Source organism: Eulemur rufifrons, chromosome 15, assembly GCF_041146395.1.
Source record: "Eulemur rufifrons isolate Redbay chromosome 15, OSU_ERuf_1, whole genome shotgun sequence".
NCBI classification, from domain to species: domain Eukaryota; kingdom Metazoa; phylum Chordata; class Mammalia; order Primates; family Lemuridae; genus Eulemur; species Eulemur rufifrons.
The window spans coordinates 62,543,576-62,569,440 of NC_090997.1; the positions used below are offsets into that span (position 1 = coordinate 62,543,576).

The window sequence follows — 25,865 nt, forward strand, 5'->3', positions numbered from 1 at the left end:
TGGAGAGAACGTGGGGATGGGTGGTTGTCCTTTCAAAGTACTATATCCCCGCTGCTTTGAAGCCAGTAAAGTTCTGATTTTCAGTAAAGTTTAAAGCATCAAATATGATGCTTTCTCAAAAGATTTCCTGGCTCCTTTCATATCTGTCAGCCGTTCAAGTAATTAACTTTTCCTAATGTACATGTAAGGAAGTAACCTATTAATACTTTGTTTATTCTGAGAAATTGTGATCTGACTTTTGGATGCAAACTTACACGTAAAAACAACTAAGGGATTAGATGAAATAAGAGCTCAATTCAATCTAGGATGTTTTTTGAAAAAATGATTGCCCTTTTAAATTAAGAAACTAAATTATACTTATTTTAAAATAATATATTTTTAAAGAACAGAAGACAGTAAAGAATGTCCTCCAAAATCCTATCTTGTATTATACTGGTATTACAGATGACCCAGGGTGAGTTTAATCATGTCATCAAACATTAAACTCTATTCAATAGGATTACATTTCCAAATAATTGCTATAATTTAAATTTTCCTGATACAGATGAAGAACTAGCACTGGATGGCAGCTTTGACCAAGACCTAAAAAGCTATCACAAATTCCATTGGGAAACAGAATTCAAACCTGTGGCACAGCAGCTTCTAAAGCGAATTCAGAGACATCACACCTTCCTGGAACCCCTGCCTATTCCTTCTTTCTAACGGGATGCAGCTCAACCACAAACAGGCAGTCAGGTCTCCTTCGTTCTTAAGAAGTGGTAACAAACACGAACATTTTTTCTTTTTGATATTAACAAAGATTGAAAGTTTTTCAAGTACTGGTTTTAGTGAGTAGCCTAAGTCTTTTAAGAGGAATAAGCATTTCTTCTTGCTAGGTATTATGGAAAAATGAATATATTAATACATGTTATATTTTCTGCTATGAGAAATGTAAGATGAGAAGATACACATTTTTTAAGTAAACAGCTTTTTCTTTTATTCACTATTAAATAACTTAGTTCTAGTCTTAAAATTTTGATTTGGCAATTTGGGGATTTAAGTGCTTGTCAGTTTATTAAATGAACTATGCAATAAAGACTATTAGATTATGTATCTAGAAAGAATGGTGGTCAACGTAAATGGAACACATTACTACATAAGCATCTAAACTAATTCTTACTACATGTAATAATACATTTTCTAATTAGGTACCAGTATTTTTCTGGTCCTCATATTAAGAGAACAAGTAAGCAGAAAAACTTAAAGAAGACTGCTTTAGGTCATCTATTTTTACTCAGTAAGTAAAATAGGTGAAAAAGGAACTATTTTACCTTTCTTTTCATTTGAAATAAAATGACTGGACTAGACAGTCCTTCTAATTGTAACTCTCTGTGTCTAGAGAGGTGATATGATATATTAGAAAGAGTGTAGGCTTAAGTGTATGGCAGGTCTCAGTTTGAATTCTAACTTTCTCCTGCTGGCTGTGTGGGCTTTGAGCAAGTAACTTAATTTCTTGAGCTTCAACTGTAAAATGGGAATAATATCTATTTTATCATAGTATAGGTTTTTTTTGTAGCATAGTTCAGAACAAACCATTAAATGTGTGACTTGCCCAGTCCAGTGTATGATGTGTAGCAGGTGCTCAGTAAGTTATAACATTATGATGGCAAGTAGTTTATTAGTTTGTGTTCTTGGTAGAGTAAGTTTGAATAAATGATTAAAAAAAGAAATTGAGACTACTATTGTTATCCTATACTAGCCAAATGAAGGTGATTTGTAAATAAAAGCAAATTTACTACTCTGCTTGGAGAAAAGCTGTTATTAAACAGCTCCTCTCTTACCCCTACAGAATACCAAGACTCATGGGATGAGGGCATCCTAGACAGGGTGGGCTCTCGAAGCCTATTAGAATAAATCTACATTTCCCGGAACAAATAGACTTTCTGAGGGTGGTTTTACTCTGGGGTTCATTCCTGGTTTGGGCTCAGCAAAATCCTCTAGGGACACTCACCTTATTGTAATCCTACTCGGTAATTCATAGTATGTACTAGTAAATTCACTCCAATAGATGAAATCAGTTTAGTCAGAGGGGCTAATCTCCAAAACATTTATGGATATAAGTCTGTATTATATCCCTAGCAAGCCATATATTCTGCTTTCAGTGAAAAAAATCAAACTCCACCCCCTGCAACAGTCTCCTCAGTATTTATAACTAATATAATATAGTAACTTATGGTGGGACACCATTATACCTGTTTTGTTCCCCTCCCCCCAGGCTCATATGCAAGCTGGACCATTTGGAACTGTCTACTTACCTTTTTGAAAAAAATTGTGGTTAAAAAACACATAACAAAATTTACCATTTTAATCATTTTTAAGTATACAGTTCAGTAGTGTTAAGTATATTCACATTGTTCTGCAATAGATCTCTAGAACTTTTTTGTCTTGTAAACTGAAAGTCTATGTTCATTAACCAACAGCCCCCCACTTGCTCCTCCCCGTAGCCTTTGGCAACCACCATTCTGCTTTCCATTTCTGTGAACTTGACTATTTTAGATATCTTGTTTAAGTGAAGTCATACAGTATTTGTCTTTTTGTGACTGGCTTATTTCACTTAGCATAATGTCATCAAATTTCATCTATGTTGTAGCCTGTGACAGGATTTTCTTCCTTTAAAGCAGAATATATTCCATTGTATGTATGTATCACTTTTTTAAATTCATTCATTGGTCAATGGACATTTGGGTTACTTCCATATCATGGCTATTGTGAATAATGCTGTTATGAATATGGGGTGTGCAAATATCTCTTTGAGATCTTGTATTCAATTCTTTTGTATATATACCCTGAAGTGGGCTGCAGTAACGGACATACCATAGTTTTGGTGGTTTAAACAATAGTTTATTCCTTAAAGTTTTGGACCAGGAAGTCTAAGATCAAGGTGCCCACCAATTTGGTTCCTGGTGAGCACCCCTCTACCTGGTTTGTAGAGGCGTGCCTTCTTGAATCTTAGCATGGTGGAGAGAGAGAAAGATCATCTCTCTCAAGTCTCTCCTTTTTTTTAATTTTAGCATATTATGGGGGTACAAAAGTTTAGGTTATGTATATTGTCTATGGCCCCCCACCCCCCGAGTCAGAGCTTCAAGCATGTCCATTCCCCAGACGGTGTGCATCACACTCATTATGTATGTATACACCCACTCCCCCGCCAATATCTACCCGACACCCAATTGGTGTTATTCCCAAATGTGCACTTAGGTGATGATGAGGGAAACCAATTTGCTGGTGAGTACTTGTGGTGCTTATTTTTCCATTCTTGGGATACTTCACTTAGTAGAATGGGTTCCAACTCTATTCAGGAGAACATAAGAGATTCTATATCACCGTTATTTCTTATAGCTGAGTAATACTCCATGGTATACATATACCACATTTTACTAATCCACTCATGTATTGATGGGCATTTGGGTTGTTTCCACATCTTTGCGATTGTGAATTGTGCTGCTGTAAACATTCGGGTGCAGATGTCTTTTTTATAGAACGTCTTTTGTTCTTTTGGGTAGATGCCCAGTAATGGGATTGCTGGATCAAATGGTAGGTCTACTTGTATCTGTTTAAGTTATCTCCATATTGCTTTCCACAGGGGTTGCACTAGTTTGCAGTCCCACCAGCAGTGTATGAGTATTCCTGTCTCTCCACATCCACTTCAACATTTATTGTTTTGGGACTTTTTGATAAAGGCCATTCTCACTGGAGTTAAGTGATATCTCATTGTAGTTTTGATTTGCATTTCCCTGATGATTAGAGATGTTGAGCATTTTTTCATATGTATGTTGGCCATTCTTCTATCTTCTTTTGAAAAATTTCTATTTATGTCCTTTGCCCACTTTTTGATAGGGTTGTTTGATTTTTTTCTTGCTGATTTTTCTGAGTTCTAAATAGATTCTAGTTATTAGTCCTTTATCAGATGTGTAGCATGTGAAAATTTTTTCCCACTCTGTAGGTTGTCTGTTTGCTCTAGTGACTGTTTCTTTGGCTGTGCAGAAGCTTTTTAATTTAATCAGATCCCATTTATTTTTGTTGTTGCTCTGATTGCCTTTGGGGTCTTCTTCATAAATTCTTTGCCTAGGCCAATGTCTATAAGAGTCTTTCCCACATTTTCTTCTAGAATTCTAATAGTTTCACACCTAAGGTTTAAGTCTGTTATCCACCGTGATTTGATTTTTGTGAGAGGTGAAAGGTTTGGGTCCTGTTTCAGTCTTCTACATGTGGCTATCCAGTTTTCCCAGCACCATTTATTGAATTAAGGATTCTTTTCCCCAGAGTATGTTTTTGTCTGCTTTGTCAAAGATTAGACGGCTATATGAGGATGGTTTTATATCTGGATTTTCTGTTCTGTTCCACTGGTCTGTATCCCTGCACTTGTGCCGATACCAAGCAGTTTTAATAACCACAGCCTTGTAGTATGGTTCAAAGTCTGGTAAATTAATGCCCATTTTGTTCTTATTGCTTAAAATTGCTTTTGCTAAATGGGGTCTTCTCTGATTCCATACAAAGTGTAAAATTATTTTTTCTATATCTGTGAAAAATGATGTTGGTAGTTTAATAGGGATTGCATTGAATCTGTAGATCACTTTGGGTAGTATAGACATTTTAACAATGTTGATTCTTCCGATCCATGAGCATGGTATGGTTTTCCACCTGTTTATGTGCTCTACGATTTCTTTCCTCAGTGTTTCATAGTTCTCCTTGTAGAGGTCTTTTACTTCCTTAGTTAAATGTATTCCTAGGTACTTTATTTTCTTTGTTGCTATTGTGAAGGGTATTGAGTCTTTGATTTGGTTCTTAGTTTGACTATTATTGGCATATATGAATGCCTCTGATTTGTGTGTATTGATTTTGTATCCTGAGACTCTACTGAATTCATTTATCAGTTCCAGGAGTCTCTTGGTTGAATCCTTGGGGTTTTCTAGATATATCATATCATATCATCAGCAAAGAGTGAGAGTTTGATCTCTTCTGTCCCCATGTGGACACCCTTGATTCTGCTCTCTTGCTTGATTGCTCTCGCAAGGAGTTCCAGCACTGTGTTGAATAGCAGTGGGGGCAGTGGGCAACCTTGTCTGGTTCCAGTTCTAAGTGGGAATGCTTTCAATTTTTCCCCATTTAATATAATGTTGGCTGTGGGTTTGTCATATATGGCTTGTATCATTTTTAGGTAGGCCCTGTCTATGCCTGTTTTGTTAAGCATTCTTATCATAAAAGGGTGTTGAATTTTGTCAAATGTTTTTTCTGCGTCTATTGAGAGGATCATATGGTCTTTGTTTTTGCTTCTGTTTATGTGGTGTATTACAATTATAGATTTGCATATGTTGAACCATCCTGCATCTCTGGGATGAAGCCCACTTGGTCGTGATGGATTATTTTTTTGATAAGCACCTGGATTTGATTTCCTAGGATTTTATTGAGAAGTTTTGCATCTATATTCATGAGGGATATTGGTCTGTAGTTTTCTATTTTTGTTGCATCCTTTCCTGGTCTTGGTATTAGAGTTATGTTGGCTTCATAAAATGTGTTGGGGAGGATTTCATATTTCTTGATGTTGTGGAATAACTTTTGTAGGATAGGTACCAGTTCTTCTTTGTAGGTGTGGTAAAATTCGGGTGTGAAACCATCTGGTCCTGGGCTTTTCTTTTTGGGCAAGTTTTTTATTGCTGTTTCGATTTCTGTTTTTGATATTGGTCTGTTGAGGAATTCTATTTCTTCCTGGTTGAGCCTAGGGAGGTTGTGTGTTTCTAAAAATTTGTCCATTTCCTCCACATTTTCCAATTTGTGTGCATAAAGGTTTTTGTAGAATTCATAGATGATATCTTGTATCTCTGTGGCATCAGTTGTAATTTCTCCTTTCATGTTCCTGATGGAGGTTATTAGAGATTTTTCTTTTCTGGTCTTAGTCTAGCCAAAGGCTTGTCGATTTTGTTTATCTTTTCAAAGAACCAGCTTTTTGTTTTATTAATCTCCTGTATAGTTTTCCTGTTGTCCATTTCATTTAGTTCTGATTTGGTCTTATTAATTTCACTCCTTCTTCTGGGTTTGGGGTTGGTCTATTCTTCTTTCTCCAGCTCTTTGAGTCTATTCATTAGGTTGTCTATTTGTAAATTTTCTTTTTGATATAGGCATTTATGGAAATAAACTTTCCTCTCATGACTGCTTTAGCTGTGTCCCACAGATTTTGATAACTTGTGTCTCCTTTGTCATTTAGTTCAAAGAATCTTTTGATTTCCATCTTGATTTCCTCATTATGAAATGATCATTCAGGAGAAGGTTGTTTAGCTTCCATGACTTTGAGTAGAAATGAGAATTTCTATTAGGGTTGATTTCTACTTTTATTCCACTGTGATCTGAGAAGATGCATGGTATAATTTCTATTTTTAAAAATTTTTAAAGCACGCTTTGTGTCCTAGGATATGGTCAATCTTAGAAAATGTCCCATGAACTGATGAGAAGAACGTATATTCAGTGGAGTTTGGATAGAATGTCCTGTAAATGTCAGTCAGGCCCATTTGTTCTAGCATTCTGTTTAAGTCCATTATTTGTTTGTTTATTTTCTGTTTGGAGGATCTGTCCTGTGCTGTCAGCAGGGTGTTGAAGTCTCCGGCTATTATGGTGTTGCTGTTTATCAGTTGGTTTAGTTCAAGTAGGGTTTGCTTTATGAATCTGGGCGCACCTAAGTTGGGTGCATACATATTAAGTATAGTTATGTCTTCTTGTTGAACTGTACCCTTCACCATTATATAGTGTCCATCTTTGTCTCTCATTACTTTTGTTGATTTAAAAACTAAGTTATCTGAAATTAAAACCACCACGCCAGCCTTCTTTTGGCTTCCATGTGCTTGAAATATCGATTTCCATCCCTTTATTTTCAGTCTAAATTCATTTTTGCAAGATAGATGAGTTTCCTGGAGACAGCAGATACTTGGCTTGTATTTTTTTTATCCATTGGGCCAGCTTATGTCTCTTGAGTGGGGAGTTCAAGCCGTTTACATTTATTGAGAGAACTGATAGGTGGGACAGATTTTTGTTCATTCTGTTGGGTAGAACTTCATTGCTATGTTTTCTTTCTTGAGCCATTGTGGTATCTGGCCTTTGATCTTTAGCTTTTGAGTAGTTTTACATTCGTGAGTGTTTCTCGTGCTGGTCTATGTGCAACTCTGTTTTGAGTACTTCTTGGAGGGCTGGTCTGGTCTTGGTGAATTCCCTCAGTCTTTGTTTATCTGAGAATGTCTTAATTTCTCCTTTGTATATAAAACTTAGCTTAGCTAGGTACAAGATTCTAGTCTGGGCATTATTCTGTTTCACAAGGGTGAGAATGGGGCCCCAGTCTCTTCTTGCTTGTAAGGTTCCAGTTGAGAAATCTGGCGTTATTCAGATGGGCTTTCCTTTGTATGTTACTTGTTTCTTTCACCTTACAGCTCGAAGAAGGGCCTCTTTAGTGGATATTTTGGTCAGTCTGATGACTGCATGATGTAGTGTCATCTTATTTGCAATGAATCTCCCAGGGGTCCTTTGGGCTTCTTGTACCTGTATATCTAGATTTTTAGCAAGGCCTGGGAAATTTTCCTCAATTATATCTTCAAATAGCTTATCCAACCCTTGCGTATTATCTTCTTCACCCTCAGGAATGCCTATAACTCTCACATTAGGCTTCTTCACATAATCCCACATTTCTTGCAGGCTGTGGTCTTTTCTCTTATTTCTTTGCTCTATCTCTGTGACTGACTTATTTAATTAGAAGGTGTTATCTTCGATCTCTGAGATTCTTTCTCCTTTTTGATCTACCCTGCTCTTGAGGCTTTCCACTGTGTTTTGTAGTTCCCTGAATAAATTCTTCATTTCCAGGAGTTCAGTTTGATTTTTCTTTAATATTTTGATTTCTTTAGTGAATTTTTCTTCCAAGTCCTGGATTTTTTTTTTTGTGGTTTCTTTGTGTTGGTTATCCATTTTTTCTTGCATATAATTCAGTTTTCTGATGATCCATGTTTGAAATTCTTCTGTCATTTTGATGTTCTGAGTTTGGTTAATGTCCATTGCTAGAGAGCCGGTGTTTCTCTTCAGGGGTGTGCTTTCCATTTGATTCTTGATACTTCCGGAGTTCTTTTGCTGATTCCTTCCCATCTGGATCAGCTGCTGCTTCTTGCCTTTAGATTTTCGTTTGGATGATGACACACTCTGTTTAGTCTCTGAGCCACTAGGTGGTGTTTGTGGGTGAGATTTGACCACACCCTATATGATGAGTCAGTAGATGCAGTAAAAGGGTGTGCAGAATGACCTCCCTATCAGTAGGTGGTGCTTGCTGGGAGGGGCAGGCTGCAGTGTTGTTTTTGGGTCCTGTAACCAGCTCTCCTTCCTCTGGAGAGGCACTCTAGTGCCTCACGTTGTGGGTGGGGCCCTGGAACTTCCAGGTGTGTCCTTATTCTGCACCTCAGTGGGAGCAGGTCAGGGAGTGAGTCTGGGCAGAGCTGGGTTGGGTGAGCCTGCCCTCAAGCTCCACAAATGCTGTTAGCAGGGGTCTAAGGTCTGTTCTTTGCCTCTGGGCAAAGCTGCCAGGGAGGGGCTGGAATGGCCCCTCTCAGCAGGAAAGCCTGCATGTGGAATGTGGGGCTGTCTGAGACCAACAATCTAGAGCAGGCCTTGCTCCTTTCCACCCTCCCCTATTCCGCAGTTTCTCCAGGGCCTCTGTCCGCAGGCAGGACCTCAAGCCAGTGGATCTACCCTGGCTGTCATGCCAGCCAGGAGGTTCCTTGCCCAGGATCATAGCCTGGGCTGGGTGCACGGCCTTCCTGTGAGAGGAGGGTTGCCCCCAGGCACGCTGATCTGCCCCTGAAGGCACACACTCAGTAGGGTGGTTCACAAATAACCCTTCTGTGCCCCAGGGCAATGCGATTGAGGCCTGGGTGTACGGGATCTGGTCTGCAGGCCTGTCCCCTGGGCCCTGGAGATCAATCCCTGACGCTTCTAGGGAGAGGAGTGCTGGTCTCAAGTCACCCATGGGGTGCCCAAGCTAGATTGGTGTCTTTCCGCCTCAGGATTTGCCCCGCTCTCCTGGAGTCACCAGACAAGCAGCACCAGGCAGGGCGGGTGGGTAGGGAGCTCACAATCTGAGTACCCCGCTCAGTCTGCTGTAGGTCCCCAAAAGGAGAGGTCCCGTTCCCTGCAGATGCCTCTGGGTCGTGGCTAAATTGTCTCTCAGCAGTGGCTGGTAGGCAAAGGGACAGGGGAGAATGAAGCAATATGGCACCTGCGGACCTGGAGGTGCCCTGTCCACAAGAGGCTCAGGGCTCACTGGCGGTGGCTGTCTCTGGGTTGGCGTGGGCAGGTCTCTCCGCTCAGGAGCCCACCCGCAGTCTAAAACGCAAGGGAGGGGAAATGTAGCTGCTCCACCTACCTCAATTATATCTTGGACCACCAACCGTTGTTGCTGGTCTCCAAGCCTCTCGGGAGCCTTTCTCCTTCCAGTTCTCCTCTGCAGCTTCTTCATGTGGAGTCTCCTTTAGTTTCAGGCACTCTTCCTTCCGACCCTCATCTGATCTATGTTTGTCTGCCTGATTATTTTTTTTTTCCACTTTCTTCTAAAATCTGTCTTTCTTGCAGGGAGACTCTGGCTGGAGGTTTTCCTCATCTGCCATCTTGATTCTCTGAAAATCTCATGTCTTTCCTTAAAAGGGCACTAATGACATTCATGAAGGCCCCACCCTCATGATTTAATTACCTCTGAAAGACCACATAGGGCCTCAACATGTGAATTTTGGGGGGGACACAAATATTCAGTCCATAGCAAGTAGAATTGCCAGGTCATATGATAATTCTATTTTTAATTTTTTGAGGAATCTCCATACTATTTTCTCTAGTGATGATACCATTTTATATTTTCACCAACAGTGCACAAGTGTTCCAGTTTCTCCATATCCTTACCAACACTTGTTATTTTGTTTTTTTTGTTTAAATAATAGCTATCCTAATAGATGTGAAGTCACATCTCATTATAATATTGTTTTGCTTGTCTCTCATAATTAGTCATGTTGAGTATCTTTTCATGTTTTTGTTTCATATTTTTTGTTCATTTGTATATCACCTTTGGAGCAATGTCTATTCAAGTCCTTTGCCCGTTTTAAAATAGGGTTATTTGGTTTTTTATTTTGAGTTGTAAGTGTCCTTTGTATATTTTGGGTATTAACCCCTTATTGAGATACATGATTTGACAATACTTTCTAATAGTTTCTGTCATTCCGTAGGTTGTCTTTTCGCTCTGTTGAGTGTGTCCTTTGAGGCACAGATGCTTTTACTTCTGATGTTATTCCATTTGTCTATTTTTTCTTTTGTTGCTTGTGCTTTTGGTGTCATATCCAAGAAAGTGTTTCCAAATCCAATGTCATGAAACTTTCCCTCTCTTTTCTTCTAGCAGTGTCATAGTTTTAGGTCTTATATTTATATCTGTATTTTGAGTTAACTTTTATATATGATGTAAGGGTCCAACTTCATTCTTTTGCATGTGGATATCCAGTTTTCCCAGCATCATTTGTTGAAGAGACTATCTTTTTCCTACTGAGTGGTCTTGGCACCTTTGTCAAAGATCATTTCACCATATGCAAGTGTTTATTTCTAGGCTGTCTACTCTATTCCATTGGTCTATATACTTGTCTTTATGCCAATACCACACTATTTTGATTACTGTTGCTTTGTAATATGTTTTGAAATATGGAAGTATGAGACCTCCAACTTTGTTTTTCTTTTTCAAGATTGTTTTGGCTATTCAGGGTCTCTTGAGATGCTAGACGAATTTTAGGATGAAATTCTTTACTTCTGCAAAAAATTTTACTGGGATTTTGATAGAGATTGCATTGAATCTATAGGTCACTTTGGGTGATCTTAACAATATTAAGTCTTCCAATCCAGGAACATGAGATGTCTTTTCATTTATAATATTTATGTCTTTAATTTCTTACAGTGATTTTTTTTGTTTTCAGTGTACAAGTCTTTTATCTTAGTCTGTTCAGGCTGCTATAACAAATTATCTTAGACTGGGTAATTTATAGATAACAGAAAAATTTATTGTAGTTCTGGAAGCAGGGAAGTCCAAGATCAAGAATTTTGGTGTCTGGTGAGGGCGCTTGTCCTCATAGATGGCACCCTCTAGCTGTGTCTTCACGTGTGAAAGGAGAGCAAGCTGCCTAGGGCCTCTTTTCTAAGGGCACTAATCTCATTCATAAGGATGAAGCTCTCTTGACCGAATCACACCCAAAGGCCCTACCTCTTAATACGACCACGTGGGTGTTTAGGTTTCAACATATGAGTTGGGAAAAACACAAACATTCAGATCGTAGCATATCTCCTTGGTTTCATTTATTCCTAAATTTTTTTTTTTTTTGGATGCTATTGCAAATGAAATTGTTATTTTTCTTTTTGGATTCTTCGTTGTTAGTGTATGGAGACGCGACTGATTTTTGTGTGTTGATTTTGTATCCTGCAACTTTACTGAATTTATTAGTTCTAACAGTTATTTTGTGAAATCTTTAGAGTTTTCTACATATAAGATCATGGTCATCTACACAGATAATTTTACATCTTCCTTTCCAATTTGGATACTTTTTATGTTTTTTTTCTTTGCCTAATAGCTCTGGCTAAAAGTTCTAGTACTAGGCTTAATAGAAGTGGTGAGAGCAGGTGCATCCCTATCTTGTTCCTGATCTTAGAGAAAAAGCTTTTAGTCTTTCACCATTGAAAATGATTTTAGTTGTGGGTTTTTCATATATAGCCTTTATTATGTTGAGATAGTTTCTTTCTACTCCTAGTTTGTCAAGTGTTTTTATTTTGAAAGGGTGTTGAAGTTTGTCAAATGCTCTTTCTCCATCAGTTGAGATGATCATGTTATTTTTTTCCTTCATCTGTTAATATGCTGTATTACATAGATTTTTTTGTAGGTTGAACTATCCTTGCATTCCAGGAATAAATCCCAATTGGTCATGGTTTATAATCCTTTTATTGTGCTGTTGAATTATGTTTGCTAGTATTTTGTTTATGGTTTTTGTATCAATATTCATCAGGTATATTAGTCTATAATTTTCTTGTATTTTTTTTTTCTGGCTATGGTGTTAAGGTAATAGTAGTTTTATACAATGAGTGTGGAAGTGTTCACTTCAATTTTTCAGAAGAGTTTGAGGAGGATTGGTGTTAATTCTTTAAATGTTTGGTAGAATTCTCCATTAAATCCACCTGGTCCTGGGTTTTTCTTTGCTGAGAGCTTTTTGATTAACTGATTCCATATCCTTACTAGTTGTAGGTCTGTTCAGATTTTCTGTTTCTTCATGATTCAATCTTGGTACATTGTATGATTCTAGGTTATCCAATTTATTGGTATGCAATCATTCATATTATAATTTTTTTCTGTGGCATCAGTTATAATGTTTCTTCTTTCATTTCTGATTTTAGTTATTTAAATCTTTTTCTCCCTTAATCTAGCTACAAGTTTGTCAATTTTGTTATTTTCAAAAACCAACTCTTGGTTTATTTTTTTCTGTTGTCTGTTTTTTTTTTTTTTTCTATTTTGTTTATTTCTGCTCTAATCTTTATTATTTCCTTATGCTAGCTTTGGGCTTATTAGTTTGGCCTTTCTCTTGTTCCTTGAGGTATGAGGTTAGGTTGTAGATTTGAGATCTGTCTTCTATTTTAATGTAAGATTTATGGGTATAAACTTCCCTCTTAGCACTGGTTTTACTGCATCCAGTAAGTTTTGGTATTCTCTATTTACATTTCCTTTTGTCTGGAGATATTTTCTAATTTCCCTTGTGATTTCTTTGAATAGTTGTTTAAGAGTGTGTTGTTTCATTTCTACATATTTGTGCATTTCCCAGTTTTCCATCTGCTATTGATTTCTAGTTCCATTCCACTGTGATCAGAAAACATACTTTGTATGATTTCAACCTTTTAAAATTTTAAGACTTGTTTTGTGGCCTAACGTATTCAATCCTGGAGAATATTCCATATACACTTGAGAAGAATGTGTGTTCTGCTGGGTGGTATTCTGTACATATCTATTAGGTCCAACTGGTTTATTATGCTGTCCAAGTCTTCTATTTCCTTACTGATCCTCTGTCTGGTTGTTCTATCCATTATTGAAAGTATTGAAGTCTTTTAATATTTGTGTTGCTATTTCTCCAATTTTGTCAATGTTTGCTTCATATATTTACAAGCTCTGATGTTTGATGTATGTATAATTGTTATAGCTTCCTGGTGAAATGAACTTTTTGATAAAAAGTTCTCCTTTGGTTCTTGAAATAGTTTTTGACTTAAAGTTTATTTTGTCTGATAGTAGTATAGCAGCCACCCTGCTCTCTTTTGGTTATCGTTTGCATGGAATTTTAGCCTATGGGTGTCCTTAGATCTGAAGTGAGTTTCTTATAGATAGCATATAGTTGGGTCCTATTCTTTTAAATCCATTCAGCTAATCTGTGTCTTTTGATTAGGGAGTTCAGTCTACTGACATTTAACATAATTACTGAAAGGGAAGGACTTACTAGCCGTTTTGTAGCTTTTTTGTCCCTCACTTTCTTTACTGCCTTCCTTTGTGTTTCATTGATTTTTTTTTTTCTTGTAGTAACATGCTTTGATTCCATTTCAGTTCTAGAGATATTTTTTTTGTGGGTTACCATGGGGATTATATAAAACATCTTAGTTACAGCAATTTATTTTAAACTGGGAACAACTTTAATCACATAAAAACCTCCTTTATAGCTCTGCCTGCCCCCCACTTCACAAATTACATTTTTATATATTATGTACCCATTAACATAGATTTATAGTTATTTTATGCTTTTGTCTTTTAAATTCTATACAAGAATTAAAAATGGATGTATATGCCAAAATTATAGGTTTCTATATTTGCCCACGTTTATCTTTACTGGAGAACTTTGTTTTCATATGGCCTTACATTGCTCTGTAATGTCCTTTTGTTTCAATTTAAAGGACTCTTTTTAGCATTTCTTGTAGGGCAGGTGTAGTGGTAATAAACTCCAATATTTATCTGAGAAAGTCCTAGGTATTCCTTCAGTTTTGAAGAACAGTTTTGCCAGAAATTGTACTCTTGGTTGACAGTTTCTTTCAGCACTTTATATTATCCCACTGCTTTCTTCTGTTGAGAAATCTGATAATCTTATATTGACTCCCTTGTAAGTGATGAGCTGCTTTTCTCTTTCTGCCTTTAGGATTCCCTGTTTTCAATTTCCAGTAGTTTGATTATAATATGTCTCGGTGTGGGTCTTTATGGCTTTATCCTACTTATAGGATGGAGCTTCTTGAATTAGTATGCCCATTTCTTTCTTCACATTTGGGAAGTGTTTGGTCATTATATCTTTAAGTGAGCTCTCTGCCCCTTTCTGTCTCTCTTCTCCTTCTAGGATGTCTTATAATATGTATATTGGTCTGCTTGAATGGTGTTCCATAAGTATCTTAGGCCCTCTTCACTTTTCTTTTTGTTCCTGACTTGATGATATCAAGTGACCTGTTTCCAAATTCACTGATTCTTTCTTTTGTCTGTTGTCTGCTGTTGAACCCCTCGTGAATTTTTTCAATTCAGTTATTGCATTTTTCAGCTCCAGGATTTCTGTTTAGTTTTTTTAAAATAAAAGTTTCTGCATCTGTGTTGACATTCTCATCTTGTTTCATGCATTGTTTTCCTGATTCCATTTAGTTGTCTCTGTTCTCTTTTAGCCCATTGAACATCTTTAAGATAGCTGATTTAAATTCCTTGTTAGATAATTTCAGAGATCTGCATTTAGAGTTAGCCATCTGGAGATTTATTTTGTTTCTTTGATTGAACCATGTTTCCCTGTTTCTTTGTATGCCTTATGATCTTTTGCTGAAATTTGGGCATTTAGAAAAACAGCCTCCTCTCCCATCTTTACAGACTGGCTTTGTGTGACGAAATACAACCATCCTGGCTAGGGGTTCTGAAACCTCTCAGACTTTTCTGGGGATGTGTCTTCTCAGCTTTTGTGTATGCTTTTATTTTAGTATATATGGCTACTTTTAACTGTCATAATTTCCCTGCCTCATCTCGGGAGTTTTTTTTTTTAAGGCTGGTCAAGTGAAGCAGTGGGAATGGAGAAGGAATAAAGGAATCTGTAACTGGTTGTGATCAATTAGTTGTAAACACCACTGCACTTGGACCAACCAGGAGCTGTTTGTTTCTAAGTATTCCTCTCTGTACCCTCTTGCTGCCTCCAGCACCTGCCTGCCAAATTGCACACTCCCTGCTACTCTAATGTGCCACTGAACTCTCTTTTGTTTTCGGTGGCCTCCAACCAGCATCCAAACAATCCCACTACTCTCATCAGTGCTCTGAGTCAAGTAAGACAGAAACCAGTCCTGCCCCAGAGAAGCCAGAACATTGCACAGAAGTTAGGCTTTTATTCCTTTTTTCCTGAAGAAGCCAGACATTGGGAGGTTTCCTCATGATCATACTATGCTGTGCCAGGGAGGGGCTAGGGTAAGCAAAATGCCACAACTTTCCTACCCTTTTTGGTGTAGCCTCCTCCTGGCTTTACATTTATTTGCCTAAGTACTGCAGTTACCCAGCTGGTTTCTAAGAGTTCTCACAAAGGTATTTTGCTCCATATTATTGTTGTTAACTTCTTGTCTCTCTGGCAGAATGAGTCCACCATCTTGCTGACATTACTCCCTACTTACTTGCCTTTTGCTATCTCTTGATAATTCACATATACAAATATGCTAATAAACTTTCACAGTATCTTGATTAAAAAATGCTTATCCAACAAGTTTTATTTATCTACTTATCTACTAGTGGTTTGTTTTAAAACTAATTTGGAAGAGGTAAACTTCTAGAAAAATAAAAACCTCTTCGCTTAATTTAAAATATCAACACCTTTTGTATGAAGTTAAACCTAATTGTGGTGAATACAGAAGTGTTTGGAATTTAATTTCATTCTTACAGTATGATACTTTAAGTTTGGCCTAATAAAAAAAGTTCCCCCATTTTTATCGAGAAACTGATTTTAAAAATTAAATCCTGGGAACCTCATCCAGAAATCTCTCCATGATTATTTTAGAAATAAATTTTCCTTTGGTGGGGGAAGGTTTTGATTTTCCCTTAGAGTAATCTACCTTCCCCAATTATTTTAGAAACTATTCATTTCAAAGATTATAGTAACATTAGAAATCCTGTGTTTAGTTTTGAGAAAACACTGAGTAACAGGAAGCACCTGTTAAATGGGAGGCATTGAAACATCAACTTTGTATCACATGTACTTTTATTACTTTAGGTATGAGCATACTTTTTTTACTTATTAAAATTTAAACTTCAACTTCTGATTTCTAAGTGATTATAGCTCTAATGGACTAAGACAATTGTCTTGTTTGGTGATTACAGTACTGCTGATTAGAATCTCTACTAGCAATTTTGGATTTTCAAGAGGAGGGGTATAAAGAACAAAGAACAGAAGCAGAATGAGTAAAATTTTAACTATATCCAATGCAAACTGACTTGTTGTGTTTACCTATATTGCTGTGGTAAGAACCCAGCAGACAGAAGAGGAAAAAGGCATGATGCAAATTAATATATACATGGTAGGACCATGTATATATTACTGAAAAGAACTTACAAATTTCTTTAAATACATATAAAGATAAGTCTCTTTCTAGCTAAGGTGATGGTCTTGTCTTCTCACTAGGGCATATATCCTTGAGGGCAGGTACCACTTCTATTCAAAATTGTCCCTCTCCAACTCCCACTTCCACCCCGCCCTATAAATTTGTAGGCAGTAGACTGAGCTGAATAAATGTTTTGATGAGTAATGAGTTTATTACAATAGCTTTAATTAAATTTAGAACTATTTATAGTTGTTTGATAAAGTATCATGTTTTGTTCTATAGTCTCTCTTTAATGGACTACTACTTAATGAATCCTTGTTTCTAATAATTCTTAAAATTCTATTTGAACTCTAAAGCATCTCAGTTCACAAGGGACTAGACAGGGGACTGTGCCAGCTATTTCTAGATAAGATCCTGAAGAGAAGATCTATACTTCTTCGTATCCTTTAAAATGTCTTCAAGGGTTTTGCTATTTAGCAGGCTCATCTAAATATAGCATTACTTAAGTGTGAATCTACTTGGCTTATAAAAGGTGACAGAAACTCAGAATTGTTACTAATTGTGAAGTCATGACTTTTAAGAGGACTGAAACAGCAAATAAGATTGGAGAAAAATTATTCTTTATTGAAAAATACCAATAATACTGACAGACTTCAAAAGCAATTCACGCTTCCAGAATACAAAGTACTTAATACATTTTTTTCAAACTTGTTTGCATTTCAAAGTTAGCATTTTTGTAAATCAAATTTGATAACCTAACTAAAAATATTTTCCAGCTTTATTCTTTAAGGAGCCACACAACCTTTAAAGTGGGGACCACAAGGCAGGCAGGAGCAGAGGGACAGAATGCACCTGGGACTGCACAGCAGTCTACAGCAACATTTCCCACGACTTTGGTGCTGGAAACAAAAAGACAGCTGCCCTCCAGTGTCAGAGAATCTTGTGAAACAGCATATCAAAAGACAGCCAGTTTTTTTAATAATTTATATACTTTCATTTAAGATTGCTTTTTGAAGAAAATCTTTAAGAATGCCACTGAAATTTAATATCATCCAATAACTGAATTTAAAAAAACAACTATAATGAAAGAAATGAAGTATTTCCATCAAAATGGTCTTTGCTGAGCTGTGAGTTTTTTAGATGCAAAAAAAATTTAACACATATGCATGTTTAATTTGAAACCACACAAATTATGTAGGCTCAGATAGTAGCAATGTTCACTTTTATTACTAATAGCTTAACTGAAACAGCCATCTATTCATTCCACCAGCAGGAATAGCAGCACCAAGATCTTCTAAAATTCTTTATGTATAAAGCTTAAGTCATTATCCAAGTCCCATTCTTTGCATGCTCCAATTCTTGTTATCTTATTTAACATAAAAGCAAACAGGACTTGGAGAGTTACTATTTGCTGTATTAAAACAGTTACACAGCATCTTGTACTGTCAAAAAGCAAAATACTGTGAATGGCAGCCCTTTTTCACAGTTCTAAACTTGAAGCTGCCAAGCATTCACTGCTCGTGCCAGAGTAACGTAGCAGAAACTAAATGAATCATGGCACAATGGATTTCTGAATTCTTTTATCTACCATTGGTCCTGGGGCTTAGTACCTTCCCCTTGTAGACTATATCCGCTGATCATTCCAGAATCATCTTTAACGGAGGAAAGGCATCAGGTCATATAGCGGGTAATGGCTCTCAGAGCATAAAGGAGTTCTGCTTGCATCCTAGCTTCTATAAGAAGCAGATTAACATGAACCTGAATATAAAATACAACATCATAAGAGGGAGGGTTATAGGCATTCAGAATCAGTTTTTCAGTGCATCTAAACCACATATATAACATTTTCTATGTACCACTCAATAAAAGTCTTGGATTTGTTGAAGAGAATAGCAATTTCTTTTCAGATGTTTTGAGCTTTCATTTATATTTGATCATCTCTCTTCTTAGAGGTTTGTTATATTTCAGAAATCCAGATACCACTTTATCAGAATGCTAAACTTTCCCTGCCAAATCATTATTTAGTAATTTCTACAAAGATGTTTCAAAGAGACCAGACATTTCTACCCATACCCAATTTAAAAAAAAAGCTTTTACAAAACAGTCTTTTTTCTCCCACTTGGTGACAGCCATGCCAGCACTTCTGAAGACAGGCCAATGCACCTGTCCTCCCTGTCTTTATTCTTTTACTCTGTCACCATAATGAGGTTCCCATCCAAGGGGTACCTGAGACAGCTGTCCTGGAATGTCTTCTTTGGGTTGCTAGGGTGATGGAAAGGGTTTCAGAGCCCTTAGGTTAGGTGAAGGAGACTTAAGAATCCCTGCTAAGTTAAACAAGCCCCAATAGGCACATACCTTCTCAGAGTGCTTGAACTGCCTCCAGAAGCTATCATACATTCTTTTGGTAACCTTTTCAGGAGTGCAAACAACAGTTTTGATATAAACTTTAAAGCTACGATCCAATAGCTGGTTAATTTCACCATAGTCATAGTCATCATATCTGTTAAAAGACACAGAATTATATTTTCAGTGTAATCTGTTTTCTTCTTACAAAAGTATATATGTCAATAGTAAATGCTGTATTCTTTTTCCCTCTATGTAGGCAGCTGTCCCCCTAAATGATATAGCTTTACAACTGGGGGTAGATAAGTGAATAAAGGGATAAGAAACAGAGCACTTAGGGAGAATAACAAAATTTTCCAGTGCCCAAGTAAATCATTCCTGAAACTTGACAGTATTAACACTGTAGCACTGGGCACCAAGTAACAGTATATATTTACAATCATGAATAAGCAACCATACTGTGAGGAAAAAATTCTGAAAACAGAATTTGAGTATTGCTGAAATTAAAAAATCAATCAATTGTATTTGATACTGATACTATTACATGATATATAAATTGTAAGTCACTTGTATAAATAAAAATAGAATTATTTTACTCATGTTTCTAGGAGTTTCCAGGGGCAGATAAGAAAAAAGGTAGGGTGTGTGGAGGGAGAAGGATGGTCTAGACACTGAGAGGCCATGTATTTACTTAGGAGAGCCTGTCCTGCTTTAAGCCAACAGTTGCCTGCACCAGGGTCTGCTCCACTGGGTAATGGATTCCAGATCACACATGCACTGAAGTCTATTGGATTTTCAGCGGAAAAAGGAGAAAGTTCTTGCAAAGCTGACCCTACAACCATTCAGGAAGCTAAAGTCAATAGTCTGGCCACTGATTATAGTGGGAAATTAGTTTAGAGTACATTAAATAGGATTTGTAGGTTTTGACCAGAGTCACTGATAAAATGAATAGCTAGAGAAAGTCTGATTTACAGCTAAAATAATCAGAAAGCACTGCAACATGAAGTTCGTGTGCATGTGTGAGAAGATGGTATATAATGGCTGCATTTTCTATAAACATAATAACATAGCTGAATATCTAACTGTAAGGACATGAGAGTTTTGAATTCTGATTAAGTATTATGAGACTAGGTACTCTTCAAGAAGGAGCCTGAGAACAGCCAGAGGGGCAATGTAAGGGCACTGAGTTCCTAGTAGGTAGAAACATGCGTGTGTCAGGAGATAAAAGATGATACAAAGAGAAAAAACACCAAAGATACTTGGTGACAAACTTTGCCTATTTTCATCTATGTTCTAGGACCAGCTTGCTTGTCCTCCCTTCCCTGGAGGCAGCTGTCATTGAACTGTTGTCAAAGTCCCTAACTCTCCCTCCTGCCCTACTAGGAGAGAGGAAAAAACAAGGTTGCAATAAAGCAGTTCTTTGAAGCATAAAAATAAGTTATTGGGGAGGGGATGGTTGTGAGTATACATGTGTCTGTGTGCATGTGCACTCCAAACATCGAATAATTTAGCCCAGAGGAAAACATCTCTTTATAAACATAGGAAAAAAGACTAACCTTATTCCAAACATGCAGTGAATATAGTTCCAAATAGCCCGTCTAAGCATTGAGGTATCGACATCTTTGTGCATTGCCATTGTATTATAAGTAAGATTATAAGCAATATGAAACTTTTCATCAATCAACTGTCCCACATCTGGATAAAGGCGATTTACCAAAGAATAACCATGGTCTTCCCAGCAATAGTCCTAAATACAGGGAATAAAACAAATGTGAAAATTAAAATGTGGCCAAGTACAGTTCTATGTCTACAGCTCTGCAGCATGGTGAGATTTTTGGCAGTTGGAACTCACTGCCTGCTTCCACCTTCACTTGGACTTCAGTCTTATGTTTTCTATTTCCATACTGCAACCTGTAAAAGGTTGTTTTGTAACTTAGGAAAGGGAGTCTCCTTCCCTTACACATAGACCACTGAGTTTCAGCATTATCTCCTTTCACTCTCAGGTTCCAGGGGCGACCCATCTCAGGGAGTCCTCTCTCCTTTTCCATTGCTGCAGCCGTTAAATGGTCTTCAGATTTTGTGAATTTTTAATTCAACACATCCATCATTCATTCCTTCTGACGTTTAGCTTTCCTAATTAGTTTTCCCACATTAAATCTCCTTGGTCTCTTTTCTTTCCATGTCAAACAAAACTTAATAAACCCCTACTTCTATGTTGTTTTCCCATATTTATTTTCCTAAAACACCTCTTTGATATTATGTCATCACTCTGGTCAAAACCTATAAACCCCATTTAAACTGTTTTGGCATTTAAAGCACACCTGATCAATTTTAACACATTAACTGCCATGTGAGTTATATTTAACTCACGCTAGTTTTGAGCTTGGGGCCTTGTGAAGCATATGTAACTCACATGTCTCTTCACCTTAGGAGCTGAAAGAACTATTTTTCAAGTTGCATGTAACTCATGCAAAGAAACAATAAAAAACAACAAATTTTTCATTAAATTAGAAAGGATCATTTTCAAAGTTTTTATTCTAGTGTGGCAGTCAATGTGTTAAACTAATTTACCATGAATCAGAAGTAGGAATCCTTTGCTTGAAACTTTCAGCAGCTTAGCCAGTTTCTATATGATCCATCCCTTCCCTCCTCTGTCCCTCAACCAAAGCTCAATTACTGCCCACAGTCTCTTCTGCTTATAATACCCATCTTTTTGACCATCCAAACCCTTATCTCCCTCCCCAAAATTTCCAGCTCACACGATCTCTTCAATTTCTAATCTATTTCACAACACAGTTTAACTATCAAGTACATATATTCTATAACTCTTCCTTGTGCCTAAACTTTGTCCCTTTAAACTATATCTTAGTTTTTTGAGCAAAGAAACAATCATTTTTTGGTTCCCAAATACTTTTATAATTCTGGCAAAACAGTTGTTTTAACACTGGACCCTAAAAATGGGAAAGTTGGGAGTATCAACTCATCTGAATTAAATAGCACTTAGGATAGTTCTCAAATCTAGGTGACTCTTTAAGTCAGACTGAGATATTTCTAATTAATTGCATGCATACAAATTGCAATCTTACCTGGACGCGAAATGTTGGAACATGCATCCCATGTCTAGAGAAATCTTTATAGCCATAACTAGTATCCTCAAAGTGACGAGATACATCTCTTGCTGGTGTAACTTCTTCATCATCTGAAATAATAATAAAAAGGCCATTGAAAGCTTTTCAAAAGGCCGGGCGTGGTGGCTCAATGCCTGTAATCCTAGCACTCTGGCAGGCTGAGGCGGGAGGATCGCTCGAGGTCAGGAGTTCGAGACCAGCCTGAGTAAGAGCAAGACCACGTCTCTACTAAAAATAGAAAGAAATTAACTGGACAATTAAAAGTGTATAGAAAAAATTAGCCGGGCGTGGTGGTGCATGCCTGTAGTCCCAGCTACTCGGGAGGCTGAGGCAGTAGGATTGCTTGAGCCCAGGAGTTTGAGGTTGCTGTGAGCTAGGCTGATGCCATGGTACTCTAGCCCAGGCAACAGAGTGAGACTCTGTCACAAAAACAAAAAAAACAAGCTTTTCAAAAGAGGATGTTAGTTAAAATGGATTTTAACCATAATAAGTAAAATAGGGTAACCCTTTTTTTGACACTGAGTAACCAATGTCAATCGATTAAAGTCTCAAAACTATATAAAGAAGTAGCCTACTTACTAGAATGTATTAAAAGGAGATCTGTTATAAAACAGTTGAATTCTTTATGCTTTTCATTCTTTTATAAACCTTCTATCCCTCTGTGTTCCCATTCCAATTTATAGATAACAGGTTCTACTTAAAAATATGTATTCATACTTTTGGATAATCTTTACAGCTATTAAAATCAGCTATGCTCTAAAATTTGGCATTTAGACTATTTTTGATGAAGACTAATGACATACAATATATAATATCAAAGAAGCCCTGTGAGTTGACATTTTTACAAAGCTTCCTGCACTGCCCCTAAGACTTGGGATTATCATCTTGTTTAAGAGTTGATGAGATTATAGTTTCAGGTAAATACAGTATTCTGTGACAACTCCACATCTTCAGGCATAGATAGAAACAAAAATTTTTCCTGGGGGAAAAACAAGCTGACATCCAACCTACATTTAAACAAATTTGATTTTTTCTTTGCTATTAACAAACACATTGCCACACTAGAAAAAAAATTTTTTCCTTGGGGCCACAGTGTTTTATTATGAAAACAGAATAAAAACTTTGAAAACAAAATTATCCTTTTAATTTAATGAAAAATGAAATTTATTGACTTCTCTTCATTTAATCCATGTTTTTAGAATTTGTTAATATTAATTGTACCAATAAGAACATCAACAAGTAAGAACCAACTGCAAGGTTTTGCTTCACGAGGCCCCAGGCTCAAAGCTAGTGTGAGTTAAATAAAACTCACATGGCAGTTAATGTGTTACGAAATTTGGTGCTTTTAATACTTACACTGTTTCTCCCACTCTAGCAAGTGTCTCTAAATATATTTTGACAATAAACTTTTTCTCCTTTAAATCACCTGTTTTATATATTAACTCCTATAGTCTGAATATAGATAAAGGTTAAGCATAAATGATTTAGGTTGTTGGTAACTTAGTAAATCCTCCTTTTCACAAATCATAGAATTTTAAAGCTTGAAGCAATCTCAAGGCTTTATGAACTCAATGTCCTCATACTAAAGAGGAAGAAAAAAAGGGGGGGGCACTCATATATTAAGTGATTTACTCAAGTTCATGAAACTTATTAGCAGTAATTTTAGTACGAGAATCCAAATCGAATGTCTTCCCTCTTAGTCTAGAACTATTTTCACTTATAACCTTTTTTTAGTTGCCTGCTTTAAAAATTATTTGTAAGTAGCCATACCTATGTATTAGTCTCTCTAAAGGGAAAGGCATGTTTGGATTGTGGTTTTAAAACTTATTTAAATTCTCTAAATAAAAAGTTAGGTTTGCAATAAAAATTATATTGACTATGTAATATTTACTGTTACCTGAAGAGAAGACGAACATACTCTCTCTTTTTTCTATTTCAAAACGTGAAGCCATTTCTTCCTGACTTGCCTCCTCTTCATCTCGACATTCCTGTAACTGTCTCATCTTTTCCATGAGGGCTTCAACTTCAAAGAAGGAATCACTTACCTGAAGAGAAAATACAATATTACATAATGGCAGCCAAAGAATATTTATGAATTTTCTTTTATTAAGTCTGTCTCATAAGAATTTGTATCTTAGCAGAATATAGGAAAAATAGATTCGTAAAATTTTAATGTATGTGAATGAATCAAAACTGAATTATTAATATTTTGGCCTATTAGGTATACAGATATGCAGATTTCAAAATATAAGAGAAAAATGATTTTAAGAACACATTCTAATCTTTTCACCTTATAAAATTGGAAATAATGCCATTACTATTTATGCTGTTTTAAAAATTAAAATTTAACACTAGTCAATTTAAAACAGAACTGAATATTTAAAAGGTAACTTCTGCTTGCGCAATCTGTTAAATAAGATACAGAAAGGATAAATAAGTGGTTTTGCATCAACTGTGTATATTGGGCATACTGTCAACATATGTCTATCATCTTTAGTAATCATCTTCATTTATACAGTTTACCAATTAAAAATGAAACATGTCCCCACATGACTGGAGTTGGCCACCTGACCTCTGCAAATGGGTCTGGCAGCTCTTACTTGCTGGGATGATTACAGCAGTGTGTCACACAGTGACAGGTCTGACAAACAAGGACTGGCCAAGTGGTCTTGAAATAGTCAAACCATTTATACTTCTATGCCCTGCTGCATCCTTACTATGAAAGTTGGATCAAATCTATGGAATTCATATCCTATAAAATGGATATATTAAGTATATTAAGAAATCTTAAAATCTCAAATCTCAACATTCAAACACAGAATAAATGTTTCTCCCTTCATAAATTTCATTTCTTTTGCCAGGAATGTTCTTAGGACCTATCTTCCATTTTTTCCCTGGCTTCGCCCATTGATCCTTCAGGTATTAGCTTACATGCTTCTCCTAATCATCTATCCCCTACCCTACAAGCCCCAATTATTCTCACACCGCACCCTGCTCTTTCCTTCAGAGTACCAATCACAATTTATAACTATTATTTGCATCACATTAATTTAATGCCTGCTTCCTCCCCAGACTAAACCTTCATAAGGGTAGGGGACCTATCTGTTTAGTTTACTAGTATATATCTAGAACCTAGCATAGTACCTGGTCCATAGTACATATTCAAGAAATATTTGTTCCAGAATGACTGTCAAGATAATTCTATATTAAGAGACAATCTATACTAGTTGTGCTTTATATTTTCATATGATCCAAACAGTTACACTGAAAAATCCTACACTGAGCCCATTCTCTAATAATTTCATGATGGACATTGTTTCTCAGATGGTATTGAGGATTCTTCTGGTGTATAGATTTCCATAATTACTCCTGACATAAGGCCGTAGTCAAACAAAAAAAGGACTGAAAAGGATTGGGTTGCTTAATAGAATGACTCAAGGTTTAACACATCCATGCCATGTGAGCTGTATTTAAGTCATACTAGTTTTGAGCCTGGGGCCTCGTGAAGCATATGTAGCTCATACGTCTCTTCACCTTGGGAGCCATGAGAACTATTTTTTAAGTTGCATGTAACTCGCGCACAGAAAACAATAAAAATTAACAAATTTTTCATTAAATTAGAAAGGACTGTTTTGTTTTCAAAGTTTTTATTCTATTTTCATAATAAAACACCATGGTCCCAAGGAAACAATTTTTTTTCTAGTGTGGCAGTCAATGTGTTAAAAAAAAAAAATCAAGGTCTCTGTCAACTCA

The 25,865-nt window shown here is 36.6% G+C and overlaps 2 protein-coding genes across 4 annotated transcripts in view; one reads left to right on the forward strand and one right to left on the reverse strand.

Annotated features, from left to right (window-relative positions):
- The window catches only part of ARMC2 (armadillo repeat containing 2), a 100,453-nt gene extending 98,748 nt beyond the window's left edge, over window positions 1-1,705 (forward strand). For both annotated transcript variants that reach the window (XM_069488294.1, XM_069488295.1), the window contains one exon: window positions 545-1,705. In XM_069488294.1, coding sequence (XP_069344395.1) covers window positions 545-702 — 158 coding nt within the window. In that variant the 3' untranslated portion in view covers window positions 703-1,705. The remainder of the gene's footprint in view (window positions 1-544) is intronic.
- Window positions 1,706-17,239: 15,534 nt separating this feature from the next.
- SESN1 (sestrin 1) overlaps window positions 17,240-25,865 on the reverse strand; it is a 99,103-nt gene continuing 90,477 nt past the window's right edge. For both annotated transcript variants that reach the window (XM_069487485.1, XM_069487486.1), the window contains exons 6-10: window positions 24,010-24,157; window positions 22,071-22,183; window positions 20,541-20,731; window positions 18,997-19,141; window positions 17,240-18,399 (exon numbers count right to left, since the gene is read on the reverse strand). In XM_069487485.1, the coding sequence (XP_069343586.1) occupies window positions 18,313-18,399; window positions 18,997-19,141; window positions 20,541-20,731; window positions 22,071-22,183; window positions 24,010-24,157 (684 nt within the window). In that variant the 3' untranslated portion in view covers window positions 17,240-18,312. The remainder of the gene's footprint in view (window positions 18,400-18,996; window positions 19,142-20,540; window positions 20,732-22,070; window positions 22,184-24,009; window positions 24,158-25,865) is intronic.